This window comes from Pelodiscus sinensis, chromosome 5, assembly GCF_049634645.1.
Source record: "Pelodiscus sinensis isolate JC-2024 chromosome 5, ASM4963464v1, whole genome shotgun sequence".
NCBI classification, from domain to species: Eukaryota; Metazoa; Chordata; order Testudines; family Trionychidae; genus Pelodiscus; species Pelodiscus sinensis.
Window position 1 is genome coordinate 15,066,320 of NC_134715.1, and position 27,119 is coordinate 15,093,438.

General features: G+C 42.9%; 1 protein-coding gene and 1 long non-coding RNA gene across 2 annotated transcripts in view; both read right to left on the reverse strand.

Annotated features, from left to right (window-relative positions):
• The window catches only part of LOC102462623 (broad substrate specificity ATP-binding cassette transporter ABCG2), a 69,843-nt gene extending 54,760 nt beyond the window's left edge, over positions 1 to 15,083 (reverse strand). Inside the window, exons 1-2 of the mRNA XM_075929561.1 lie at positions 14,654 to 15,083; positions 4,827 to 5,044 (exon numbers count right to left, since the gene is read on the reverse strand). Coding sequence (XP_075785676.1) covers positions 4,827 to 5,026 — 200 coding nt within the window. The 5' untranslated portion in view covers positions 5,027 to 5,044; positions 14,654 to 15,083. The remainder of the gene's footprint in view (positions 1 to 4,826; positions 5,045 to 14,653) is intronic.
• Positions 15,084 to 22,954: 7,871 nt separating this feature from the next.
• On the reverse strand, positions 22,955 to 25,378 carry LOC142829396 (uncharacterized). Its single transcript, XR_012903790.1, has 3 exons — positions 24,839 to 25,378; positions 24,214 to 24,321; positions 22,955 to 23,989 (listed from the first exon to the last, which is right to left on the reverse strand). It is a non-coding gene; the product is annotated as an uncharacterized LOC142829396 (long non-coding RNA).
• Between the last annotated feature and the right edge of the window lie 1,741 nt (positions 25,379 to 27,119).

Here is a 27,119-nt window from a genome sequence, read left to right on the forward strand (position 1 = left end):
AGCAACTTTAGGGTGAGGCAGAAGAGGGGCTGGAAGGGAAGAATCAGGTGTGGGGGGGAGGGTAGGAGCTGGGGTTTGGCTGGGGAGGGGAGGACTGTGCAGGGGTTTGCTCGCATACAGGAAGAGGGAAGAGGGTAACAGTTACCGAGGGGGGTGAGCCATCTGCCAAGTGTGCAGAGGCAGGGGTGGGAGGGGCAGAAAGGGGTTTTTATTTCCCTTCTCAGAGTTCTTTAAGGCGCATGGGAGTACAGGGCAGCTATGATTGTGCTCTTAAAGGTACAGCTGCCCTATTGCCTCGGCCCTCACTGTTAGCCCCCACAGAGCCTCTCTCTCTGCACTGCTACAGCACAAGGGACTGAACCTTGTAAACATCCCACATGCGGCATGTAAGGGAGTGTGCAACACATTTTGAAGCAGAATGCAGGACAATGTAGCACTTTAAAGACTAACAAGATGGTTTATTAGATGATGAGCTTTCGTGGGCCAGACCCACTTCCTCAGATCAAATAGTGGAAGAAAGTAGTCACAACCATATATACCAAAGGATACAATTAAAAAAAATGAACAAATATGAAAAGGACAAATCACATTGCAGAACAGGAGGGGGATGCGGGGGGGGGGGGGAGGGGGAAGGAAGGTAAGTGTCTGTGAATTGATGATATTAGAGGTAGGGAGAGTGGGATGTTTGTGAGTTAATGGTATTAGAGGTGATAATTGGGGAAACTATCTTGGTAATGGGTGAGATAGTTCAAACTTGCACACATTTTGAAGATTTAGAAGTCTCTTATCAGTGTATATGTCAATGTCTTATATCTCATAAGAGTTCACAATTAGTCTTATCAGTTGCTCTGATCCCATGAATTGCACTTCCATCCTTGTAATCCATTTTAGTTAGTTTTGCTCCTTTGCAAAAGCTACTTTTATTGCTCTGTGCAATGCATGTCATTGTACTATTTGTTTTTATTTTAATAGCTCTTTTCTGTATATGTAGCTCACAATCATTTACGTAACTAGTAGTTACTGGTTTTAGCAATTCTATCTGTGTTTCTCTTATAGCACTTGCTGTTTTTGTACTTTGATGATTTGTACCTTGGAGGTTTTTTTTTCCTTTTTATAGCAAAAGTTTTATTCTGTTGGGTCTATTACTACCAGCTCTGTGTTCTTGGGAAATGAGGGCATGGTATCTAGACTATCTGACTCATGAAGGACTTCCCTCCACCCCCGGTCTCTGCGTGAACCAAAGCAGAGGCTGCTTTATGGCAGCCTGCCCTGCCTCCTCCCCATGCTGCTGCCTCTGCTGGAGGGCCAGGCAGCACTATAGAGATGGTGATAAGGGTAACCAGCTTTTAAGCCAGCTCCCACCAATACCAGCTCCTGCTTCTCCCCTCCTCCCTTGCTTCCTCTGATACAGGGCAGCAAGGGGGGGATGCGAGTAGTCAACTCGATTACCCAATAAACCTTGGCTTATCAGGTAGTCAACTAGTTGCTTACATCCCTAACCTAAACTCCTCTGAAAGTTCCCCTAACCTCATGTGCATCACTCCATTAGTATACAGAATGGAGAAAATAAAGTCCAAGGCAAGAACCACATCCTGCACCCTCATCCCTAGCCTGCTCCTGCACCCCAGCTCCAACCCAGACTCCCCACATCTCTCCTACACTTCCCACCCTCTCAGACCTACATCCCTACCCTGTTTCTGCAGATACATTACATTTGTTCTTTCTTCCTCTGTTGTTTTTGTCAATCAGAAGTTAAATCACCTATACTATATATGAATGAACATTCAGCGTGGTACTATAGTTCCATGATCTCTGCCAAAAATTGCTTCTGATTTCAAACAAATTAGTCTGTTTTTTTCTTTTTCTGTTGTATCTGAGACTTGAGAATTCTTCTGAATGCAGATTGCATTTTTGGTCAAAGTTACATAATATAAGAACAGCCATACTGGGACAGACCAAAGGTCCATCTAGCCCAGTATCCTGTCTGCTGCCAGTGGCCAATGCCAGGTGTCCCAGAGGGAGTGAACAGAACAGGTAATCATCACTTGATCCCACGCCTGTCATCCATTTCCAGCCTCTAACAAACAGAGGCTAGGGACACCATTCCTAACCATCCTGGCTAACAGTCATTGATGGCACTAACCTCCATGAATTTATCTAGCTCCTTTTTGAACCCTGTTAAAGTCTTAGTTTACGCAACATCCTCTGGAATTAGAAGGGTATTTAAAATGTTTTTTAAAGGAGGATATTTTTCTGAATATGTAGCTCAGAAGTTATGGAGTAACTTCCAAAATCTTTCCTGACACTCAGCTCGCATCTCGTCCAGTAACATATTCCTCCACTCGGTTACCCACTCCACGCGAGGGATTGCATTTGCTTCTTGAACATGTCTTCCCTGGTCCATTTTGTACCTTCAGATTTGTGTGAAGGGGACAGTTGGTGGAACCAGGGGAATAGGCAGCAAGCTCCCTGCTGTTCCCACTGTAATGAAAAGTCACAAGGGCACAGGAGATACATTGTGGAGCCTAAAACCTAATCTGTTAACATATAGTGAAGGTCTCTGTAAAGACAATGGAGATATGTTCTGTGCAAGGCCACAGTTATGCTTTAAAGAACAGCAGGTACACAACAAAGTTCTCAAGGGATGCAGAATTGTCAAGTTGCAGGCATAGTAATGGACCTGCCAGGGCAAGATCCTGTGGGCAGGAGGAGGAATGAGGTCCAGTTGTGCCAGAGGGGCAGAGCAGCAGCTGACACTGTGCCCCCTGTGTCCAGCACACCCTGCTTCCAGGAGTGCTACTTTCCCTTTTCCCACAATAGCTTGCAGTGGAAGAGGAAATGTGGTCCAGTCAGACTTCCGGACCAGGACCACTCCTCTGTGTCCGGCACACCCCGCTTGCTGGGAGAGTGCTACTTGTGGGCAGGAGCTTGTGGGCGAGAGAGGGAATGGAGTCGGGTTGTGAAAGCTGAGCAGGGTGGTGGCTGATGTAGTGCCCCTCTGTATCCAGCACACTCCACTTGCCAGGAAAGTGCTACTGTTGATTTGCAGCTCTGCAAGAATGGATTCCTCTCCCAATGCCGCAGGGAGAACATCCTTCACACTCCATGCTGATGCTCGTCTGTGCCCATGGGAACTGAAGGTCATGGATCTTGAACTCATGGCCAGATGTGCTGCTCAAGTGTGCTGCCTGCTCTGAGATGTGCTCACCATACTGTTCACATGGGAAATTCAAAATTTCCTGGGGCTTTTCCTTTTCAACCGGAGATCAATAGGGTCACAAGTCCTGGCCAGAGCGGTCACAGTGGGGCACTGTGGGAAGCCTCCCAGAGGCCAAAAATGTCAACTTTCACAACACTGCATCTACTCTACCATAAAATCGACCATGCATGGTCGAATTTAACGTTACTCCTTGTGAAAATCAGGAGCACTGAAATGGACTTTAGCAGCACTTAAGGTCAACAGAATGGTCTTGGTAGTGTGGATTCATTGTTTAGAAAATCAACCTTATGTGGCTAAATTCAACCTAAACTCTTAAGGCTCCGTCTACACTGGCATGATTTTGCGCAAATACTTTTAACAGAAAAGTTTTTCCATTAAAAGTATTTGTGCAAGACACCGTTTATACGGGCATGTGCCTTTGCGCAAAAGATTTGCTTTTGAGAAAAAGCATCCGTGCCAGTGTAGACGCTCCCTTGTGCAAGAAAGCTCCAATGGCCGTTTTAGCCATCGGGCTTTCTTGCGCAAGAAATTAACATTGCTGTCTACACTGGCCCTCTTGCACAAGAATACTTGTGCAAGAGGGCTTATCCCTGAGCGGGATCATCCGAGTATTTGAGCAAGAACCACTGATTTTGTACATTACAAAGTCAGTGTTCTTGCGCAAATACTCACGGCCAGTGTACACAGGCGGCAAAATTATGCGCAGCCTTAGGTCCTGCAAACCTCATTTTTGAGGAATAAGGGATTTTGCACAAAAGGTAGGGGGTTTTTTGCAAAAAAAATGGCCCCTTCTACACTGCGTTTTTTTCCACAGAAACCTCTTCCTCAAAAAGGATCGGAAGAGACTATGCAAATGAGAGCATGAGAAATGTTAATGAGTGCTTCATTTGCTTTTCCTCGTCCGCAAAAATGATGCCACGTAGACGTAGCCTTAGCGTGGACCAGGCCTCAAGGTATTAAGAGATGATATAAGGGTAAAGAGCAGTATACATAAAGTTCCAAACTTTCAAGCATTCTGGGAGCTAAAATTAGAGAACTAAAGTACAATTACATAATGGAATGGCAGGTTATACAACTAACTGTCATGACCTGCAATTCAGACTTATATAACTGGAAAGTGGCAAGCATTGTACAAGGAATCCTTGACAACAAGAGTAATATCATGCAATTACTAGGTTATAATTGTAATAGAAAACAGTGCAATAAAATTGTGGGCATTGAAACACTCACATGCATTTATCTGATTACAGAATAATCACTCTTTGCTACCTTTAAAGTCTTGAGTCTGAACTCAAAGCTAGGGCCAGGATTCTCAAAAGTTATGCTGCTATGCAGCTGAGTAAATGACCTAATTTGCAAAAGAGCTGAACACCTAGCAGCTTCTGTTGAAGTCAGAATTCAAAGATGCAAGCCCTTTTGGTAATCAGGTTACCTTTTTATTTTTCCTAAATATGGACTTTGGAGCCTACAAGATTTTTTGAAATCTTGACCAAATTTGGTATACTATTATTACACATGCATTCATGGCTCTATGACTTATCTGAGCCTGTCAAGAAAGTTAATCAAATGAGTATGTACTCTATGAGACAGACGTTAAAATACATACTTGATATCTTTCAAAATTTCTTTATCGACCTTTTTTCGACAACATATGAAACCGCTCTTCACCTTCACTCTGTAGCAGATGTTGTGAAAGGTCACAGTAGTTTCTTTGCTGCTTGCTGGGTCCAGAGAGGATTGCTTTCTGCTGGGCAAGCCATTTATACTTGACATTTGAATACTGATGTCTGACTGGTTGTCTGTCATTTTGGAAGGATTCCACTTCTGTAAACAAAGTTTTTTAAAAAAAGGCATTATAGTTATTTAAAGGGGAGATGAAAGAGCATCCTAGATGTAATGCAGCAAACTTAGCTTATGTTGTATATAACATCCAATAAGTCTGCAATAAGATCCACAGCCAGGATCAAAGTTGCTGTGCAACTTTAATTCTATCCCTTTTGATTACATGACTGCATACTATTTTTCCCATTGAACCCCTGCCTTTTTTTTGTGCGCATGATGAAAGGGCTCACAGAATGGGTAGCTATTCTATATTACTTTTTATAATAATTGTTAATAGCATTGTCTTCCGCAGAGATTAAAACCCTCCTCTGAATATAGAATTATTAATGATAATTTCCTCATGAGTTGTCATGGTACTCTCATAATCACATCTTAGTGCTTAGCAGTCATTACTGACTTTTTCTTCACAACACCCTTGTGAGAAGAGACAGTATAAGCTTCTTTTTATAGATGGGGAACAGCATAGAGATTCAAGGCAAAATTGTTAAAAGTGTTAACTAAGTTTGGGTGCTCAATTCGGGAAGCCAAGCATCTAGACTAGCTAATGTTTTACAGCACTTCATGGCTGTGTCTAGACTGGCCAGTTTTTCCAGAAAATCAGCCGCTTTTCCGGAAAAACTTGCCAGCTGTCTACACTGGCCGCTTGAATTTCCGCAAAAGCACTGACTTCCTACTGTAAGAAATACTATTCTGCGGAAATACTATTCTGCTCCTGTTCAGGCAAAAGTCCCTTTTGCGCAAAGCTTTTGCGCAAAAGGGCCAGTGTAGACAGCTCAGATTTGTTTTCCGCAAAAAAGCCCCATTCGCGAAAATGGCGACCAGGGCTTTTTTGCGGAAAAGCGCATCTAGATTTGTATGGATGCTTTTCTGCAAAAAGTGCTTTTGCGGAAAAGCGTCCGTGCCAATCTAGACTCTCTGTTCCGAAAATGCTTTTATCAGAAAACTTTTCCGTTAAAAGCATTTCCGGAAAATCATGCCAATCTAGACGCAGCCTAGATGTTCACAACACAGTCTGCAAATCAGAGACATGGGAACTAGAGGTGCAGGGGGTGTTGCAGAACCCCCGGGTGCTCAGCCTAGCACCTAGGTCCTGGCTGCCTCCACATGCATCATGGGCTCTGCTTCCAGCCCCATGCCTGGAGAAACATCTGCCACCCACACTGTGGGGTCTCGGCTGCCAGTTCCACACCTGGGATCATGGTTGCTGCCATGCACATTGGGGAACGGAGCTCTGCTTTGGCCCTGCGTGCTACCTTAAAAAAACATGTAGTCCTGTAGCACCTTAGAAACTAACAAAAAATATATATGTGGTATCATGAGCTTTCATGAGCAAAACCTTCTTCCTCAGATGAGAGTGGAGAAAAAAAATAACCAATTTTTCTCTGTTATCATGTCCTTCAAGATTTTAGAAACAGAGTATCTCAGCAAGGGCACCATTTAGGGAGCTGCCCCTCCCCTGAAGTTTGAGGCACTGGATTTCATACTTGAGGTCTGTTTAAAGCTACATGCCCTGGCTCCCAAGGCAGTTCTTAAATGCAACAGAATTTGAGCTGCTTGCAGCATTGCCTTTGGGGGAGGAAGTTTGTTATAAGAAGAGGGAGGCAGGTGATTAAGAATAAGAAAAACCTGGTCATTCAAGTAATTAAAGGATTGTGAGATCATCATGAAAACATTTCTGGGTACTCCATTCAAAAGACCTGGGAGAGGGAGGAGAGTAGCGATGAGTATGGTGTTGCTGGGATTTGCATTTGGACCAGGACTGTTAAACTTTTACAGTTACCACTTTTAAATATTAAAAGTGGTAACATTTCCAGATAACTATTTTGAGAAATTCTGTAGTAAGTGCAAAGCTAACTGCAAAGAGTTATAAAGGGATCTTACAAAATTGGATTACTGGGCAACACAAGAGCAAATGGAATTCAGTGTTGATAAATGCAAAATAATGCACCGGGAAAAATATAATCCCAACTATGCATACAAAAATGATGAGTAGTTGCCAGAAAACATCTGCTCAATGTGCAGTGGCAGTCTAAAAACTAAAAAGCTAACAGAATATTGGAAAACACTAGGAGAGGAATAGATAATTACAAAGAGGCAAAATGATATTTTCTGTATTATTATATGGTTACATCTTGAATACTGCATGGAGCTGTTGGTATGCTAGGTGGGGGAAGGCATTGCCTTCCCAAACTGCCAATCTGCCAGCCTGGCCCCACCCATGTCTGGCCCCCAGAACGCAGGGCCTCCGCAAAAGGGGTGGGGCTCAGGTTGGGGCAGGAGGCTTGCACATGGAATGCTGCATGCAGATCTGGTCACCCCATCTAAAAAAGATATATTGGATTTGGAAAAGGTACAGAAAGGGCAACAGAAATGATTAGGGAGATTAATAAGACTGGGAATTTTCAGCTTCGAAAAGAAATGGCTAACAGGTGGAGAAATATGTCAGATGTCTAGAAAATCATGAATGGTGTAGAAAAATAGAATAAGAAAACGTTATGCATTCCTTCACTAATATAACACAAGAGGCTGACCCAATTAAATGTATAAGCAGCAAATTAGAAACAAAATAAATAATTTCTTCACAGTCCACCTGTGGAACTCTTTGCAAGGAGATGGTAGAAAGGCCCAAACTATAACAGAGCTCCAATAAGAATAAAATAAGTTCAAGGAGGAGAGGTCCATCAATGTCTATTAGCCAGAATGGGCAGGGATGGAGTCTGTGGCTTCTGTTTGCCAGAAGCTGGGAATGGGCAACAGGGATGGATCATTTGATGATTGCCTCTTCTTTTCATACTTTCTGAAGCACCTGGCATTGGCCACTGTTGGAAAACAGGATATTGGGCTAGATGAACCATTGGTCTGATTTAGTATGGCCATTCTGATCTCATATAGAGCCCAAATGTATCTGCCCCCTGTTGTAACCCACTAGACCCTACTCCACTTCTGGAGATGAAATAGAGGCCAATAATCCTGACAGTCTCTCTCTCTCTCTCTCTCTCTCCCCCCACAAAGTTAGTAACAAAGTTAGAATACATATTAAAATTTTAACTAGCATCCATTAAGTGACTTGATGTTAGAACACGTCACAAGATGTCAGAACATGTTAATATTAGAGATGAATGGGTCTAATATTTATTTCATTTTCTTTCTTTTATATAGGAATTAGATACAGTGCTCTTGTCAGCTAATTGCTAAGTTATCAGCCAAAAAACTAGTTTTCCAGTGCCTTAGTATCTCTAGAAAAAGGTAATGTGTGTGTAGAGGGGGGGGGAGGGAAATGGGTTCAGTCCCCCACCTCCAATTTGCTGCTTGGCTTGTACTGAGCATGCTTAGTAACACTGATGAAGCTGCCTTCCTTAGTCTGCCCCACCCCCATGCTCTCACTCTCTTCCTCCTGCCATTACAGTTTGCACAGGTCACGCCCTTCCCCCATCAACATCTGAAATGGCGCCCCTGGAACTCAGCCTCTCACACCTAATTTTTTGTAATAGATTTGAAAAAGAAAAACAAGCTTTCTGGCTTTTTCAATTCCAAGTCACTCTCTTAACTTTGAACAAACTAGTCATTGTACTGAAAGAATTCAATAAACAGAACTAAAGAAAATATTTTCTCTGCACCTGCAGAAGAATCCACATTTCTCAAAAGCTGGGTTTAGTTCTTCAACAAACTCTGGTTCCCGGTGCTTTGTCAGTGACTTCCACCAATTTAGTGCTTTGACTTCCTTTAAAACTTGGCAACAAATATGTACTGTTTAAGATTATTTTATTTTATTTCAATTATTATAAGTTTAAGACCATTAACAGATTGTTGATTTCAAACTGAATTTAAAATAGTTTTTTACATAAACATGCATTTAGTTTCCACTGAAAATCCAATTTAAATAAAATAATCTGGATTTTAAATTTAAAAATGCTAATTTTTTATTTTTTAATAATCACCTATTTATATCTGCCCTGCAATGATTGTATTCACAAGGAATAGGTTTGTGATCCAGACTTCTGCATTGAGAATGCATACCCATCAGCAGCCAGATTCTCCATCCCTCTCTAAAGAAAATACAGCTCTTGTAGCAGGAACTGGGATAAGGAAAAGGTACAAAGTACTCAGCCTAGCATATAGTTCAGCTGGAGCTACTATAGAAAGCATTTTACAAACAAGACGAGCTTGACTGCAGCATTCTCTTGCCATGCCTCCTTCCTTCCCTGACATGCCCTGTTATGCTCCAGCGTATCCCCACACCAAGGGTGGCAAAGGGTTAACAGAGTCTTTCTGACATCTCTTTGTCTTCAGGGTCTGTTCTGCTCAATCTATAGCCACTTTATGCCACCAAAGCATCACAAAGAGGCCACAGTACAACACAGAAGCTGACCCAAGATTTGTTTTGTTCAGGTTTTACAACAGACCATTGTGGCATCCTCTAAAATTGAAATTACACAAACTGATTCTGATAATCTTTCCACTATTAAAGAGACACTTTCAAGGCAACAGACCTAAAAGAAGACTCACCATGCTATGTTTTGATTCATGTATGCTCTCGGATTTACAGGACTCTCTATTAACTCTTTTCTTGTAAGTAGGTAGATTGGTGCCTTTCATGATAGGTTAATCCAATGCCTGATTAAGTTGTTTTCATCTGGAATTCCCCAAAGCAGCTTAATTTTTGGACCTTTAACCAATTTGCTCTGAGCACAGATTCTTCCAATATTCCACAAGAATAGATGGAGAGGGCTCTGAGTTACTACAGAGAATTCTTTCCCAGGTGTCTTGCTGAGGGTTTTGCCCACATGGTCAGGATCTAAGTGATTACCATATTTGGGGTCAGAAAGGAATTTTCCCCCTGGCCAATTAGCAGAGACCTGAGAGTGCTTTGTCTCCCCCTGCAGCCTAGGGCATGTGTCGCTTACAGGCTTAAATTAGTGTAAATGGTAGATTCTTTGTGACTCGAAGTTAACCAGAGGTTAGATGTCTATTACGAATGAGTAGGTGAGGTTCTGTAACTTGTAATGTGCAGGATGTTAGACTAGATTGTCACATTGGTTCCTTCTAAACATCATGTCTATGAGTCTAAGAAAGTATTTGATATTGTTGCTGTTCATCAAGAAACCAGTGGGTTTATACAGATAAACATTAACTTAGGGAACAGTGGCCTCCCTGTCAGTGATAATTTACTCCAGGGCTGCATTTGATAGATAAACTACATAGAAGTGTAACTGAAGCTTTGACAGCACATTGGCTGCCTTATAATCTTTACTGAAAGCAGAGATGTGAAGTGCAGCTTGCGTGTTAAAATTGCTGCTGCCAGTGGCTGAAACAGATATCTTTTTGAATGACACCCAAAGAGGCCTGGCTACTGTTGAGACCTAGGTTTCTGCACAGTTGTTCTGCATGTATTTATACTCTGTCTCACTCTCTTGGGTGGCCTCTTTAAAAGCGATATTTAGAAGATAAGGACACCCTTTCCCCATCTCTCCAGTGCATTAGGACAAGATCTTTAAAGTATTTTGTTCAGCAGCCTACAGTGATACAAAAGATCATGCAATGAAACTTTAAAAAAAACATGAAAAAAGAAAATTGTTTTAGGAGCAGAAATGCAGTTCATTGAAGTCACTCCTGGCCTCAGCCATGCCCAGAATTCTATGCAACTGGAACAAGTATCCCCTTCATATAGCAAGCTAAAGTAACTTCTTTTGTTTCAGGAATTCCCCTACATCAAATTAACTCCCAGATGCCCTGTTTACTATAGATCTCTACCTCCTTAGCATGGTCAGAATGGCATAAAGTGATTGAAGCACAATTTAGAATTTGGTCTGCCTTTACATTTAAAATGGACTTTCCTGAGCTTGTATTGCTTTAAAGGTCATACAACATTGTACCACACATAATAATATAATAAAAATAAAGTGTCAAATATGTTTGGCATGCAGAATGGATCCCCTGTAATTCAGGAACACAACAAACGATCTACTCTGATAAAATAAGCAGGGAAAAGCAGCATTCAGTCCTGCTGAAGTCCGTTTGTGCCTACATTTATTGCAACTGACACACAATTGTTCAGTTTTAATTAATACTGAAAAATAAATATTTTGCTGTTCCAGGTGGTGTTTTAGTCACAAATTAAAATCTTTGCTACCCCCTCTCTTCTCTGAATCTTGTCACTAACAATCTTTCATTGTTGCAATTCCTCTGGGAGAAATTGATGTCTCTAATCTTGTGCCAAAAAGCAGCAATATAGTATGTATGCATGGTGCAATATAGTATGTATGCATGGTGGGTTGGGGTGGACTTTTCATTTGCTTTTGTTTTGAACGTTTTTCTATTAATAATGTAAACATTCAGTTAGAGATTATATAGTTAATACTTTACTCAGCAATAGGAATATTTTTTATAATTCAGCAAACCTAACCACGGAACGATACAGGCATGCTCCTTTTGATGTTTGCTTTGAGAAAAGAGCAAAGGTTGTTAACATGCTTTACTATTAGCTGTTTTCTCAGAGTGGAATGTTTGTGTAACATTATTTTGGCTCTGATCTGACAGTCTTTTTGCAAGTATAACTCCCAGAGGACAAAGAAAATATAAATCAAAGTAATGTATGTATGTGCAATGAAATTCCATTTCCAATTCACAAAAAAACTCTACAAATGTATGCTTATCTACTCAAGATTTTTATAGACAGGTAAATATGCAATCACATAATGTGTCATGTCATCATCTGTAGGCATCAACATAAGTAAATACTCAGAATAAAGTTGTTGTGGTCAGGAGTATTAGTCCAGTCAGAGGAACAAAGGGGAACACATCATCATTATATCAACTTTGGTTCAATTAAGTTATTTTCTCCATAACTGAAATGTCACCCATGTTGATGAGCTATTCCTGAATGGTGTATGCTATACTTGTTCTCTTTCAAAAAGTCTTCCCCTAACACTCATCTTTGCTATAAAGAAGTGATTCATTAATGGCATTATTTCTTACCCCAGCAACTAATTTAGAAAAAACAGTATGAAACTATGAAACTCTTTGAATCAAATAGCCGTGTAGTCCCACCAATATTTTTTATGGACTAATATTTCACACTAGACAGATGATCTCAGAATAAATCTAAAAAATCCTAGTTGAATACATTCACACTAGGAAGTTGATGACTTCTATTTATATGATGCAATGATATAAGAGCAACCTTTACAGATGTTTAAATCCTAATAGAAACAATTGTGAGGGTGAGGATGTTGTTTCAGTAATGGCTAAAGTGCTGACCACACAATAGATAAATCACCAGATTTTCTGTCACAACACAGTCTTCCAGTTATTTAATTTCTCCATTTTTCTGTGTAACCAGGTTGTTCCCATTAAGCCGGTTGTGTCTCAAGAAAGATTCTTGCTTTCAGACCTTCCTCTGCGTCCCTTCAAGGCAGAAGTTCAGTATCCATAATCTCTCTCAAACTATTCATCATATTACCAAGTCAGGAGACAAAATAATTTATCTGGAAACATTTAAAATACTGGATTTCCATATTTAAACTTTCTTCTAATTGAACACTAAAAATGCCCTCTTTAAAGAAATCATCATATCTTTCTGTCCATAGCTGTAATGACTGTTATAACATTTTCCAGCTCCAAAGAGGAAGACACCTTAAGTGTGTGAATCGAAGCAGACAAAGGCAGTTTTCCATGCATTGTATATTGACTTGCCTACTTTAAAGGCCTGCTTCCCCACTCACATATGGCAAGGTAAGTAAGGAGTCAGTTAAATGAAATGAATGAAATCTCAGAGGGATAGCCGTGTCAGTCTGTAACTTTAAAATAATGTAAAAAGAAATTTAAAAAATATTGCCTGTATTTTTGTTAGTCTCTAAGGTGCTACAGGTCCATTCTTTGTTATTTAAGGTTTTTTTTAAATCAATGAAGTTATAAGGCTATCAAACCAACAAAAGTCACTGCAGAACCGGGCCTGAGATTTTTAAAGCAACTTTACTAAAAATGAAGCTTCAGGGGGTAGCCAAGTTAGTCTGCACAGGATAAACTTTAAAAAACAAAAAATAGTCTGGAAGCATTTTAAAGACTAACAAAACATGTGGATGGTATCATGAGCTTTCGTGGGCATAGCCCACTTCTTCAGATAACCAGCAGAAGTGGGCTGTGCCCATGAAAGCTCAAGATACCATCTACATGTTTTGTTAGTCTTTCAAGTGCTACCAAACTATTTGTTATTTTTTTAAGTTTACTAAAAATATTTGCCAGCCTTAAGATATTTTATATTAACAAGAGACTACGTGAACTCTTGTGTTAGCAATCACAAAACAGTAAGCAACTGGCACTGGACAAGTTTTCTAAATCATAAAGGAAAAATGCTTATAATTCAGTAATACAATTGCAAATTGCAAAATTCAACAAGACATTTTTTAACTAGTTTTCAAAAAACCAACCAGTATATTTCTAGGTATTTCACCTCTTCAAACAAACACATCAAGAGCTAACGTTAACTAAGAATATATAGTTTTAGAGCCAAAAACAACATTCATTGGTGTTAACAAGTTTTCCTAAGTAAGTATGATCAAGCCTTTTTTAAAAGATCCTAATTTTCAACACTCTGTAAACCTGTTGGCCACTCATTAGTTAAGTTCTTACTTCTTTTATTTATAATGGGTACAAAGTTTAACTAGTGCACACTTTCAGGTGAAACCCTCCATTAAAACATATTGTAACTGTGCATTTTATTTCTCTATATAAATATAAATACATGCAATGTATATATATACATGTTATACGTTATACAACGATTTATTACTCATGTACACGGAACAGAGACAGATATATGTATGTACACAAGAATGTATTTATACAGGAAACCAATATGGTATACATGGATTTATACATAGCATGATCCTCATTTTCATTTTTTGAGGAAATTAAAACCATTTGGGTAAAAGAGTATTCATGGATTCAGAAAATCTGGTAAGTTAATATGTAACTGGTATGAGGATGTGTAACCCGGGGACGTGTAGTTTATAATCAGAAAAAAAGTTTTTTTGTGTACTAAACAGGCTTGGATAAGTGAGCTCTTGTGTATGTATGTGTATTGTATGTTTGTGCCATATACATCCAAACTTCTAAGTAATAAATTTAGAACATATTTGTATCCCTCTCTTGTTTCCCATAAAGAGCGGTTCAGCTCTTTAACTATTCAGCTTACAGTCTTAAGTGAGTTTTTCCTCTCATTTAATAAAATACATTCTTATTTTTTATTAGAGGGGTAGCCGTGTTAGTCTGAATCTGCAAAAGCGGCGAGGAGTCCTGTAGTCTATAAGGTGCCACAGGACTTCTCGCCGCTTATTCTTATTTTGGACATCTAATTTTGTTGGTAAATTAAATGCAGTGGATAATTCCAGATAAATCACAAAGCATTTTCTTTCTCACTGTCAGTCAAACCAGCAGTGGAATCTTTTTCATTAGTTAGTTGGTGGCAGAATAGCACTTCCACTAATGTTTTATCACCTCTCCACTCCCCTGGCTGTTCAAGAAAGGAAACCAATCACTAAAAATGTTTAAAATATGACTATCAATAAGGTTGAAATGCCCCAGTTGACTTACCAGTGGATCTTGGTCAGTGAAGAAGGTAGCAGCTGTGAAGTGCACTGATACAGGCAGGTACTGGGAGCAGAGCTGCAGTCAGGGGAAGAACAGCCAGTGGCGAGCGCAGCAGTGGTCCCAGTCTCTTATGCAGCTCAAGGAAAGTGAAATCTTCACCAGGCTTTCTGTAACATCAAGGGCTAATCCACAGGAAACTCAGCTTCCCCTTCTTTCCCTCCCCCCGAATCTTGCAAAAGGCAGTTACCTCCCCTCCTCTCTGCTGTTGAAATGAGAGAGGCTCCCAGTCCAGGGATAGGAACAGAGGCACATGCAGCTCCTAACTTTAGGTTGTTTTTTTTTACTCAGGGTGCCACAAATTTACTAAAGTGATTGGCCCCAGGAGTTTTGCAAAACCCCATCCCCCCACTCAGTTACTGCCAGTGGCTGTGTCTCTTGGGACACAGCACCAAACAAAAGGCACTGCCAGTATTGACTTTCCAACATAGTACAGCAGTGCCATCAACTATGGACTCATAAAGATTCCACTAAACGGGCTAATTATTAGTATGTTTTATATGCTCATAAAACACATGGTACTGATTGCAACTTGTAGTGGGTGTTTTTCCTACCAGAACTCTACCAGCCTTCTCCCTCAGGGAGGAAGTATAGTCCATGACAAACCATGTTCAAAGCATTTCAGTAATCATGGTTAAAACTAGACTGGAGTAAGGCTCAGCCAAAATGATGCTGACCACTTTTCCTGGTTAACGTCCTGGAAGTCCATGTTATTTCATCTCTGCATTTGGAACCTGGGAGATATATGAGCTAGCAGAAACAACCCCCTAAAGGGCCATCACACTGAAAGGATAACCAGAGCACAGCGTGCACTGGACACACCTCATCCAGTCACCACATCTGTCTCACTCTAGGGCACCCTAAACATTGGCTTTGCACTAGCAGGGGATTTTCCTTTGACAGAGGAATACCCAACTGCCTCTTCACTCAAGTCCCCATTATGCCACTATAGCAGTACAGAGAGGACTTAGCCTGGGCTGAGGAGCTGACCTCTGAGGATCAGATTTTGCAGATGACTGCAAAACAAACCTTGAGTTTCCAAAGCTGGCTCATTAGAGTATTAAAACATCATCTCCTTTCTTTCATTGTGGTTGTATTATCCAGGACGTACATCCATGTCCTTAAAAGTTAGTTCTTCAAACCAACTAACACCTAAAAGAAGGAACTTTGTAGGTGATTGGGTCGGGGCTACTGATATTGGAGGCATCTTTTCCCTCTGAAGTGAGTCTTGTGCCTGAAATTAGTCATACCTGTCCTCCAAAGCTAACAGCATCCAACATGTTTGAAAGTCACTTGGACAAAATAGCTGGTTTACTTGCCCATATTTTCAAGGCATTCATGGAGACCCACTACTCTGAGATTATTAATCTGAATTTTATTATCAAGGTCCTTGACTAGATTAAAAGCCCCTTAATTAGTTTATTGCTCAAAATCATTCCTGTTGAAAATATGACACGTACAAATATAAACTAAGGATTTTTTCAGTAAGAATGCCTTTTTACTTTCTAAAAAAAAGGAAATATAAAGTATTTCTACAAGAGAAACAATCCTTTCTTATCTCTTCTATTCTTTATTTTATTAATTAATTTTTATGTAAATAGTTTTGTGAAAAGGTATCTATACAAGTCTCTAGGCCTTCCAATACTCAATATTACAGCAAGTTTAGCAGCACTAAACAATCAATCAGACAGGAATTTATCCAGCCAGTCACCTATGAGAAAGTTCCTATTCACTCCATCATTCCGGGAACATACCTATAAGCCTTTTCAAACTAGGAGGCTGTGTCTACTTAAGAGATCCTCCGGAAAAGGCTTTATTTTCCGGAGAATCACGTCTAGACTGGTGCTTTTCTCCGGCTTATCTCCAAGCTGGAAAAAAGCGGCAGCCATGTTAATGCAAATGCCGCGGGGGATATTTAAATCCCCCGCGGATTTGCCTATTCCAAAGTGCTACATTAGCATCCCTTTTCCAGAAGGGATGCCAGTGTAGACGTAGCCAGAATGCAAAATTTCGATTAACTGGCTAATCGAATAGTCGATGCAATTTGCATTAAGTATTTGATTTGTCAATGAGGGTGCCTCTGCCTTTGAAGTGTAGCAGCCCCAGGGCTATTGCTACACTTCAAAGATGAAAGCGCAGCACAGGGCCAGTGGGGGACCGTGCTCCCCGTGGCCTGTCAAAGCAGCAGCGCTGCAGGGAGCCCAGCGTCAGCTGAGGACTCTGAGTCCTCTGCTGACCCTGGGCTCCATGCGGTGTTGGTGCTTTGACATGCTGTGGGGAGCCCGGCGTCAGATTTCACACAGCATTGCAAAGCTGCAGCGCTGTGTGGAGCCTGGGATCAGAAGGGAAGTCCTCAGCTGACCCCAGGCACCATGCAGCGCTGCCACTTTGAAATGCTGCATGCAACCCAGGAACATCTGGACTCCCAGCTGGCCCCAGGCTGCATGCGGCATTTTAAAGTGGCGGACCCAGGGCTCAACATAGTGCTGCCCAGGCCAACAAGGGATTCCCAACTGGCTGCACGTGACACTGCTTTGAAGAACCCCCTTTTCTCTCCCCTCTTGCTGCCTCCTTATGATAGGGGCAGCAAAGGGAGGGGGAAGCGACTAGTCAACTAGCCTGTCAACTATCCGATAAGTATTTCTTTATTGGATAGTCGACTAGTCGTTCACACGCCTAGTCCAACCCCCAGTCAAATTGGTTTTTGCAGCATGCCAGGAAGGTCACCAATTTCTTAGACTAAAGAAGGGGATCTGTCTCCAGAGACCTGGGCCCCCCACAGACAATGCCCTGCCAACAGTTCCCACTCTTAAGTATGATTTACACTGGGGATGAGGTAAAAGAGAAAAATGGAGCTAGCAAACCAGTTCTCTTGGCCCTTCCCACGGATGATGCACTAAAACTGAAAAACACAGTCCGAGGTAAGGCTCTTTTCTTGTTGCTGCTTTTAGTACTGTTTAGTCATCTATTTTGGGAAGACATCTGCTTACAAGTCATTTAATCATAGACAGCCAGTACAGAGTCTACACATTTTTCAAGATGCTTTGTCATTACAAGACCCCACTGAAGTTCATGTCAAAACTCCCATTGACTTTGATATTGCACGATCAGGCTCATAGTGCTGTACTGCTCAAAACAGCAATTGCAGAAATGATTGGGTTTCATTCCTCAGCATCTCTCAGTAATGTCCCTTTACAGGATATAAATAAATATATAAATAAAAAGATGTTTTTTCTAACCGCTACTCTGGCAAACAGAGCCTAGGACAACTGAGCATCATCAACCTTAACAGAGGTTTGCCCAGCAAACATGTCATGCTCAGCTATACTTGTGATCCCAATGACTTAAAATTATGCCCTCAGTGACAACAGTGTCTGTATATTGCTAGAAAGCCAAATTGCTCTGCTATTTTCTCAGCTAAGAATGCATGACAGACACTCATAAAGCAATAGATATATACACCTAACAGAACCTATAAACATCATAAAAACAGAATGCAAACTTTAGTAACAAATTACATAAAGGGTTTGTCCTTTCAGATCACCAATTTATGATCACCTGCCAGGTCCATTACAGAGCAAAATCATTTCCTCCTGCAGAACAATTCAGTCATGAAACAGACCTTGGACTCACTCATATTCCTTTCACACAAAACTCCTGCTCAAGCCTTACATGAATCTGATGAGCAGGTCTGGCCCCTTGCAATGGGATTCATAGACTTCATAGTGCAACCACCACCTCCAAGGAGTTAATTTCCAGAACTGCTAATTCCCCACCTGTGGTTCATTATTTGACTATCAAAAGTTGTGATAAAAAAACTGCAATTCAGGCAGAAATGGGCTTCTGCCAGGGAGGCAAGAAAGTACATAGGAGAGAGCAGCAAGGAGCTGCTTTAAGAACAGATCCAAAAACCCATTGGGGCTGGGGTGAGATTGCTGGAAAACAGTTAAAAGGGACTGGACAAGCCCTCTCTCATCTCTCTATCAAATGATGTCATGCTAGACAATGTTTCATAACAATTTTTCAGCAGCCTCCATGTGACATTTAATATTAACTATTATGAAAGGTCATTGTCTCATGTAGCCACAATTTTGTTTAGCAAAGGCCCAAGCACAGATGTCCTGACGCTCTACTTTGAACCTTCTTGGGTTATATTAGGTGCTGTATGCACTGTTACTGCATTCACTATTCTGAATTCACTATTCACTTTGGGCTCGTCTACACTGGCCCCTTTTCCGGAAGGGGCATGTTAATTTCACCTATCGTAGTAGGGAAATCCGCGGGGGATTTAAATATCCCCCGCGGCATATAAATAAAAATGTCCGCCGCTTTTTTCCGGCTTTTAAAAAAGCCGGAAAAGAGCGTCTACACTGGCCCCGATCCTCCGGAAAAAGCGCCCTTTTCCGGAGGCTCTTATTCCTACTTTGAAGTAGGAATAAGAGCCTTTGAAGTAGGAATAAGAGCCTCCGGAAAAGGGCGCTTTTTCCGGAGGATCGGGGCCAGGGTAGACGCTCTTTTCCGGCTTTTTTAAAAGCCGGAAAAAAGCGGCGGACATTTTTATTTATATGCCGCGGGGGATATTTAAATCCCCCGCGGATTTCCCTACTACGATAGGTGAAATTAACATGCCCCTTCCGGAAAAGGGGCCAGTGTAGACGTAGCCTTTGTATGTTAAAGATACAAAGAGCTCCATTTTGCCTTTTTTTAATTTAAATTCCTTAATCTTAGTTTAAAAAAATGGCAGAGGGAGGAGAGTAGATCACTCTGGTGGCGGAGACTGGTAATAAGCAGGACTGGAAGTATGTTGTTGTGAACTTTGGAAGAAGCCATGGGGCTTGGTTCTGATCTCACACTGATACGAGTCAGGAGTAACTCCACTGAAGTCAATGGAGTTAGTGATCAAACTGGGAAGGGCTAATCAGTTCTGAGTCTGACCTGTGCACTTACACTGGATACACTGCTAAGGAGAAAGGTGATTGTTGCTGAGTTCCCTGAACTCCCACTAATTTCGGCTGGAATGGAGGCCACTGAGTAGCTCACAGAGTATGCCCATAATCACATTCTACATCACTCATTCAGACGCCAGATTTCTTACTGTTCATTTGAGGGGCACATTTTGCTCAGCCCCTCCCAGAAATACTCTCCCAAATAGTTGCTCAGAACAATCACTATTAAAGGGGAAACACAGTCACACTGGTGTTTCTAAGTCCCACTTCGAGCACAACATGAAAACAGCAATGCAGATAAAAACCGCAGCAGCAAAAGTGACCCTGAAAATCCCACCTCTCAGTTGTGTTATAAAGATATTGCTTCCCAAACACTGATGCCTCCTGTCACATGTCATTTGCAACACCCCTTTCTATGCTGCCTATCTTATCTTTACTCTCAGCTGGCTTCCCTAGAAAGAAAGGAAGTAACACCCCACTGTCCAACAAATACCGTATTCATGGGGGGTGACTTAGTTAACAGAAACACTTAAAAGAACAGCCCAACTACATTAAAAATTGTTATTCAAGTATGACAAGATCAAGCTAGATTTCTACAGAAGAGTAATCAAAGTAGCCCCAGATTAAATAGGTCTCCTTTCCCCGGGTAAGGTAAAAATGGCCTAGTCCAGAACAGTATGGGCAGTAAGTGAAGTTAGGGCTTGGGGGGGAGAAGCACCCAACCCCACTCCCAGCCCTTCCGCTGAGACCTCGCTCCCCTTGGGAGCAAAGCCACCTCACTGCGCCCCCCTCCCCCACCACCACCATGAGGAGGTGGGACAGCATGCCACACGTGTGCCTCCCCATGGGGAAAGGAGGAGGGCAGGCATGCCCCAGTCTCCCTGGCCCTGAAGCATGGGGGAGGGCAAGTGGCAGGCAGCCTCAGCCTCCCTGGCTCCAGAGCAAAGAGAAGGTGGGTGCCCCAGGCTGCACATGGCCCCAGCCTCTCTGGCCCCAGCGCATACGGAGGGATGAGGGCGTGCATCCCCAGCCTCCCTGGCCATGGAGCACAGAGGGCAGGGGGCTTCAGCCTCCCTGGGCTGCACATGGCCCCAATCTGCCCAGCCTGGAGCATGGTAAGGGAGTGGGGGCTCCAGCATCCCGGGCCAGAGCACTGGGAAGGGAAGAGTGCATGCATCTCCAGCCTCCCCGGACAGGAACACCAGGAGGGCAGGTGCTGGGGGCAGCAACACAGCATCCTCAGAACACCTATAGTAGGGGTTCCGGGGGCAGAGTCTGGGCAGGCTCAGGCAAGCGGTTTGCAGAGTTGTTGACTCAAGTCCCACGACTTGAACTCGAGTTCGACTTAAGTCGCCTCGGTGACTCGACTTGAGACTCGAGTTGGGTTCATTGTTTGTGACTTGAGACTCGACTTGAGACTTGCTAATTTTTTAAATCGACTTGGTGAAAAAATTGTCCGAAAATGCCGCTGTTCTGACGCACCCAGAGGGGCGGTCACGACCCGCCTCCCAGCTGGGAGTCCCAGGCTGGGGGCCGCGATCGCCACTCTGGGCATATCAGAAGGCTAGCGGGGGTGGGAGCAGTGGCTAGGAGTCCCAGCTACATTGTTGTGGGTTACTTTTCTTTCGAAACGGTGCAATACATGGTGAATGTGTTTCATTGTTTTGTTGTTGTTTTGGACACATCTAAGCGCAATTTCCAGTTTTAACATAGAGATACGACAACAACAATGCAAAAATAGTCTATTGGCTTGGGATTTGCGAAAATCTTATTGATATATGTGTATGTCTATTCATGAAATTTTATATTAATACGCCATTTTTGAAATTTCAAAGTGAACAAAAAGAAAAAAAGAAAATAAAAATATTAAAATAATCAAAAAGTTAATATCCATCTATGAAGAATGAGCAAGGAAACTCAAAATGTCATAAACTTTGGATTTATTGATTTGACCAAAAAAACAGAAAACACAATCAGCGAAGTGCAAATTCTGTGGGGTTGTAATCACTGATGGCATTGCAACAACTTCCAATTTTTTGCGCCATATAAAAACACATCCGGGAAAGCACAACGAGTACAAAAACTATCTGCGACAAACCACGATCGATCCCGCCTCACAGTGTAAAATATCGGATTTCATTATAAAGCATGATGATCAAGGTGTTTATGGAATAAATCATCCCAAACAAAGAAGAATAGTCAGTTCTTTGGTTAGGGAACTGATAATCGGTTGCTCACTACCAATTTCAATAGCAGAAAAACCACAGTTCAGGGGATTTTGTCATGTGTTGGATCCCCAGTCACGAGAAATAAGTCGATCTTCGGTTATGACAGAACTGGACAATTTGTACCATAATGTGAAAACTGATGTGTTGGTACTTCTTACTGAGGCGGACACAATTGCATTGATGCTTGACATCTAGTCAGATAGAAGAATGAGAGGCTTTTTGGGAGTAACCACCCACATGATAATACGGTACGCACTCGTGACAAAATTGTTGTCATGTGAAAGGTTCCTTGGCCAGCATACTGGGGAGAAAATTGCAGAAGTGTTTGAGAACATATGTGATTCTTATAAAATCAAGGATAAAATTAGATATGTTATAACAGACAATGCTGCGAACATGCGTAAAGCATTCACTGTAGCATTTAACAACCATGAATCAGAGCATCAAATTGATATGCAAGATGACACTTTGGAAAATGAAGAATTATGGGAAGACTTAATCCCAGAAGTCATTACAGCAGTCATCCATCATGTAAACTCAAGCGGACCTCCAATTAAGAGACTAAGTTGCTTTGCTCATACTCTGCAACTTCCTGTCGGGGGTGGTCTCAAGGAGGTGAAGTTATATGGTGCCCAGGCAAAAGTGTCAAAAATCTGCAGCCTTCTTCACACAAGTACCCTATTCAAGGAAGCCTTTGAAAGAAGGTTTGGTCTTCAAGCTAGTATTCCCCAAACCAATGCCACCAGGTGGAACAGTACCCTCAGACAAACTTTTTTGACCCTGGATGAAGAAAAGCTGAAACACATGCTTGAAGAACAAAACCAGTATAATTTAAAACCCAGCCAGAGGGATTATTCCCAACTAAGAGAACTAGCGTTGCTACTCCAGCCATTTCTGGACACCACAGATAAAGTGCAAGGGTGGTTGTGAAGTGCCCCAAGGGATCGCAGCTGACACTAGAGACATTATAGATGGCTGCTATCTTAGGGCACATCCACACAGCAGCGTTATTTCGGAATAACTGATGTTATTTTGAAATAACAAAATGCACATCTACCCAGCAAGCTGTTATTTTAAAATACTGTCCAGTTGGAGGACTTCTTATTCGGACTCCTGTAACCCTCATTTTACGAGGAGTAAGAGAAGTCGAAGGAAGAGGAGGTTACTCACCTGGACAGTAACTGATGTTCTTCAAGATGAGTGTCCCAGGAGGTGCTCCATATTAGGTCGGTGCACCGCCACCAAGCCTACAACTGGAGATTTCAGAGCAGTGTCCCTGAAGCCTAGGTTGCAGGCATCACGCATACATGAGCCCCCACTCCCCTCAGTTCCTTCTCTACTCCAAAATAATCCCATTAAGGAAGCCAGGATTCTGAAGGGAGGGTAGTGGAGCACACATGGGGCACTGTCCTTAACATGGATCATCTCCATTTTGTAGTTCTGCAGGGCAGTCTCCATCTCAGAAGCTTGGTGTTGGGGTCCTTTCATTTGCGGTGCAGACCCTGGAGCTGTTTTACTGCTCCCAGCATGGACTGGAATCAGCTCTGTGGCACAGTCATTCTCTTCTAGCTAGACAATTAGCTGGGCTTTGGTGAAATTCCCAATGTGCACATTCCTCTCTCTTTGCACAGCTTGACAACATCCTTCTTAGGAGATTGCTTTAGGCCATCTTTCCACTGTTCCCAAGAGGCTGTGTACTCACAGGTCTGTGCTTGCAGTGCTCCATAGTTCCCAGGAAGAACTTCAGTGTGCAGCCTCCTTGAGAGTCACAATGCTTTCCAGGGGTTAGTACATAGACCCCTCTCTTCTACAGTTCTCAGGAGGAACCCCTCCTAGGGTGTGAAACCCCCTTTTTGAGGATCTCTCTCTTGGGTTAAGCCATTGGCCCCTCCACCTTCTGGAATAGCACATCACTTGTTCTTGTTAGTCCCCCTTCATGGGGGATAAGTCCAACAGTACTTATTACAAGAATGGGTAAGAATGGTGTCCCTAGCCTCAGTTTGTCAGAGGCTGGAAATGGGTGACAGGAAAAGGATCACGTGATGATTACCTGTTCTGTTCATTCCCTCTGGGGTGTCTGGCATTGGCTACTGTTGGAAGACAGGATACTGGAATAGAAGATACCTTTGGTCTGACCCAGTAAGGCCATTCTTATGTTCTTATCACAAAATATATGCCAAATTTCTATGCATATTTATATTAGCTGCATTTTACAATCAGCACTCATATTAATTAGCGCAGCACTGTGCTCTTTAATGAAGAAATTTTAGAGCAGATCTGAGAGCTGCTCATGAATGAATGCTGATACTGTGGTACTGCTAAGAATACTTACTGTACTGTACTGTTTCTTTCTGTTTTGAGTCAGGATTCTCCTTTAATTGAATCAAGTGTCCTCTTGTGGTCAAAAATAGGTACTAACTTAACACATCTGACCATGCTTCTGTTGGGGAAACAGACAAGAACAAGCACTTCATCGTGCATCTTACTTCAGAGAGAAAAAAAGTTTGAATTCATGTTTTCAACGATTAATAGCCACGCTATTTCCTATATCTATAGAGACATTAAAGGAACACAGTTAATATGTGTAAGTCACAACATTGACCTGCCATTAGAAAGATTAATAGCATACAACAGACATACACTGATCCCAGAGTCGAATCAAGTAAAACTTCAGCACTTTAGCTGGAAGCAACTTCAGAGTCTGACACTAATACTGCAGTCACTTGGGAACAAAGAGGCCTATTGTGCACAGACCAACAGCCAATGATTGCTAGATGGAAATGAAAGAACTGTTTCCTTCACTCTGAATGTTCCCTCTCACTCTCTGAAACTGTACTTTGTGCTGAGTCAAGTTCCGAGTAGGTGTTAGGAGAGGGTGAGCGCGTGAGAGAGAGAGCACAAGCAGTGAAATCTTAGAAACTGTTCACTGCTTCTTAAGACAGACACTCCTCACTTACCATCCATGCTTCAGACTGGAGCAGCTTCGCTGTGTCTTCCTCTCCCCAACCCCTTCTCTGCACAGCTAACTGGAGAATCCTGGGAGAAGCTTCTAGCTGCGTTTGGAGCCTAAGGACTTTCCGGTACATTTCACTACTACATGGGACACCGGGACAAGAGATTAAAAATCAGGACTGTCCTGGAAAATTTGGGATGGATGGTCAGTGTAAATATAAGGCAAAGTTGAGTTGTGAGCAAGAGGCAGGCCCTGCTCATAGAATCTGTCAGACAGAGGTACTAGGCACACATTCCAGGATAGTATGAGAACATCTCAACACCAGCACACTCCCCCTAGATAACAAGAACATACTGACCCATCCTAAGAATAAGGTCAGGATGACAACGTGATAGAGAAGAATGTTTTTATTGAACCAAAATAGATAAGGTAAAAGGATGGCATCCAAGCACATCAGACAGCAGCACCCTAATACATCAGAAGTGATGTGTAACTTGTTTGTATCTGTGTATAAAGATGTATCTCAGAAGTGCAGTCTTTGGGTATGTCTACACTGCAGCATTTTTCCAGAAAAACTGCCATTTTTCCGAAAAAAAAAAAAAAGACTTGCATCCACACTGCTATTGCATTCTTTCGACAAAAAGTCAAAAGAAGGGAGGGGTTTTTCCTGACAGCAGTAAACCTCTTTCTATGAGGAAGTAGCCTTTTTCCAAAAAAGCTTTTTATAAAAAAGGCAAATATGGAGGTGGAAGAGGGAGTTTTTTTAAAAAAAGAAGTCTCCGGGAAAAAACACATGTGCTCTGCTGGCCACTCCATCCAAACTAATCAGGACTCTATAGTTCCTGTCTCCTGCCAACGCTTAAAGCTGCTAGCACCTGGGACAAGTATTGTGGCAAGAAGCTGGCCCAGAGAGTTATACCTGACCACGCAGCTCTGACTGCCACAGGCCTTTCCAAACATGGCCCAGCCTCAAGCCCCCCGAGACGACTGGGCCTCACAGGGAGCACCACTAGGGCTCACAGGACCCAGCCAGGAGCATAAAAAGGCATGCACTGTCATGGTCTGAGGCAGAGATCCTGTCCCTCCTGGAGCTGCGGGGTAAGGAGAGCCTGCAGGATCTCCGCTCCCGGCGGTGCAATGCCAATATCTACAGCTGGATGGCCGAGGCTCTGGCCATGAAGGGCCACCCCCCAGCCCCCAGAACTATGGTGCAAATGAGGAGCAAAGTGAAAGCTCTGCCAGGGCTACTCCAGGGCCAGAGAGCACAGCTCTCACTCCGGGGCAGGACCCTACTCCAGCCCCTACTACCAGGAGCTCCACCAAATCCTGGGGAGTGGTGCAGCCCCTTCCCCACCTGTGGTGGTGGACTTGGGGCTTGAGATGCCCATCATCACCCGCCCAGGGCTCCCTGGCAAGGAGGAAGAGGACAAGCTGCAGCAGAAGGAGGAGATGGCAAGCACCGTCACCTTCACCCTGGACCCGGTACCCCAGGGCCTGGATGTCTCGCAGGTATCCTCTGAGGGTGGAAGGGATCATCAGGTGAGTGCTCTCAGTTTGTCACATACACAGGGTAGAGGAGATGGGCGAAGAGGAGATGGGGTGCGATCGTTGCTCGGCCTGCACATCGTGCTGCATTCGGTGCATGTGGAAGCATGTGCAGCACCATAGAGTGCCACGCAGCCTCAAGAGGCAGCCCCAGAGCACCTCGGGGTCCCTGCTCACAGGCTCTGAGGAGGCCATACACACATCTGACCCCTGGTGAGACAGCGCTGCCAGGCACAGATGTGTGTGCAGCCCCCATGGAAGGCCAGGCTGCTCCAGGTCCCTCTCCCACTCATGGGATCCTAGCGTGGACTGACACTTCCCTTGCTTGTCCATGGGACAGGGGAAGCATAGTCCCCCGGGCACATCGGGGCTCCTGTGAAGCAGGGCCCACTGTGTAGGCCACACATGGCCTTGCTCCTGGGACATCCCCATCCTCTGGCTTGAGGACTGTTGCTCGCTGCTCACAGAGGAGGGCACGACCTCAGGGAGGGTATGTCTACACTACAAAGTTAGTTCGAACTAACGGACGTTAGTTCGAACTAACTTTGATAGGCGCTACACTAGCGCTCCGCTAGTTCGAATTTAATTCAAACTAGCGGAGCGCTTAGTTCGAACTAGGAAAACCTCATTTTACGAGGATTAAGCCTAGTTCGAACTAGCTAGTTCGAATTAAGGGGTGTGTAGCCCCTTAATTCGAACTAGTGGGAGGCTAGCCCTCCCCAGCTTTCCCTGGTGGCCAC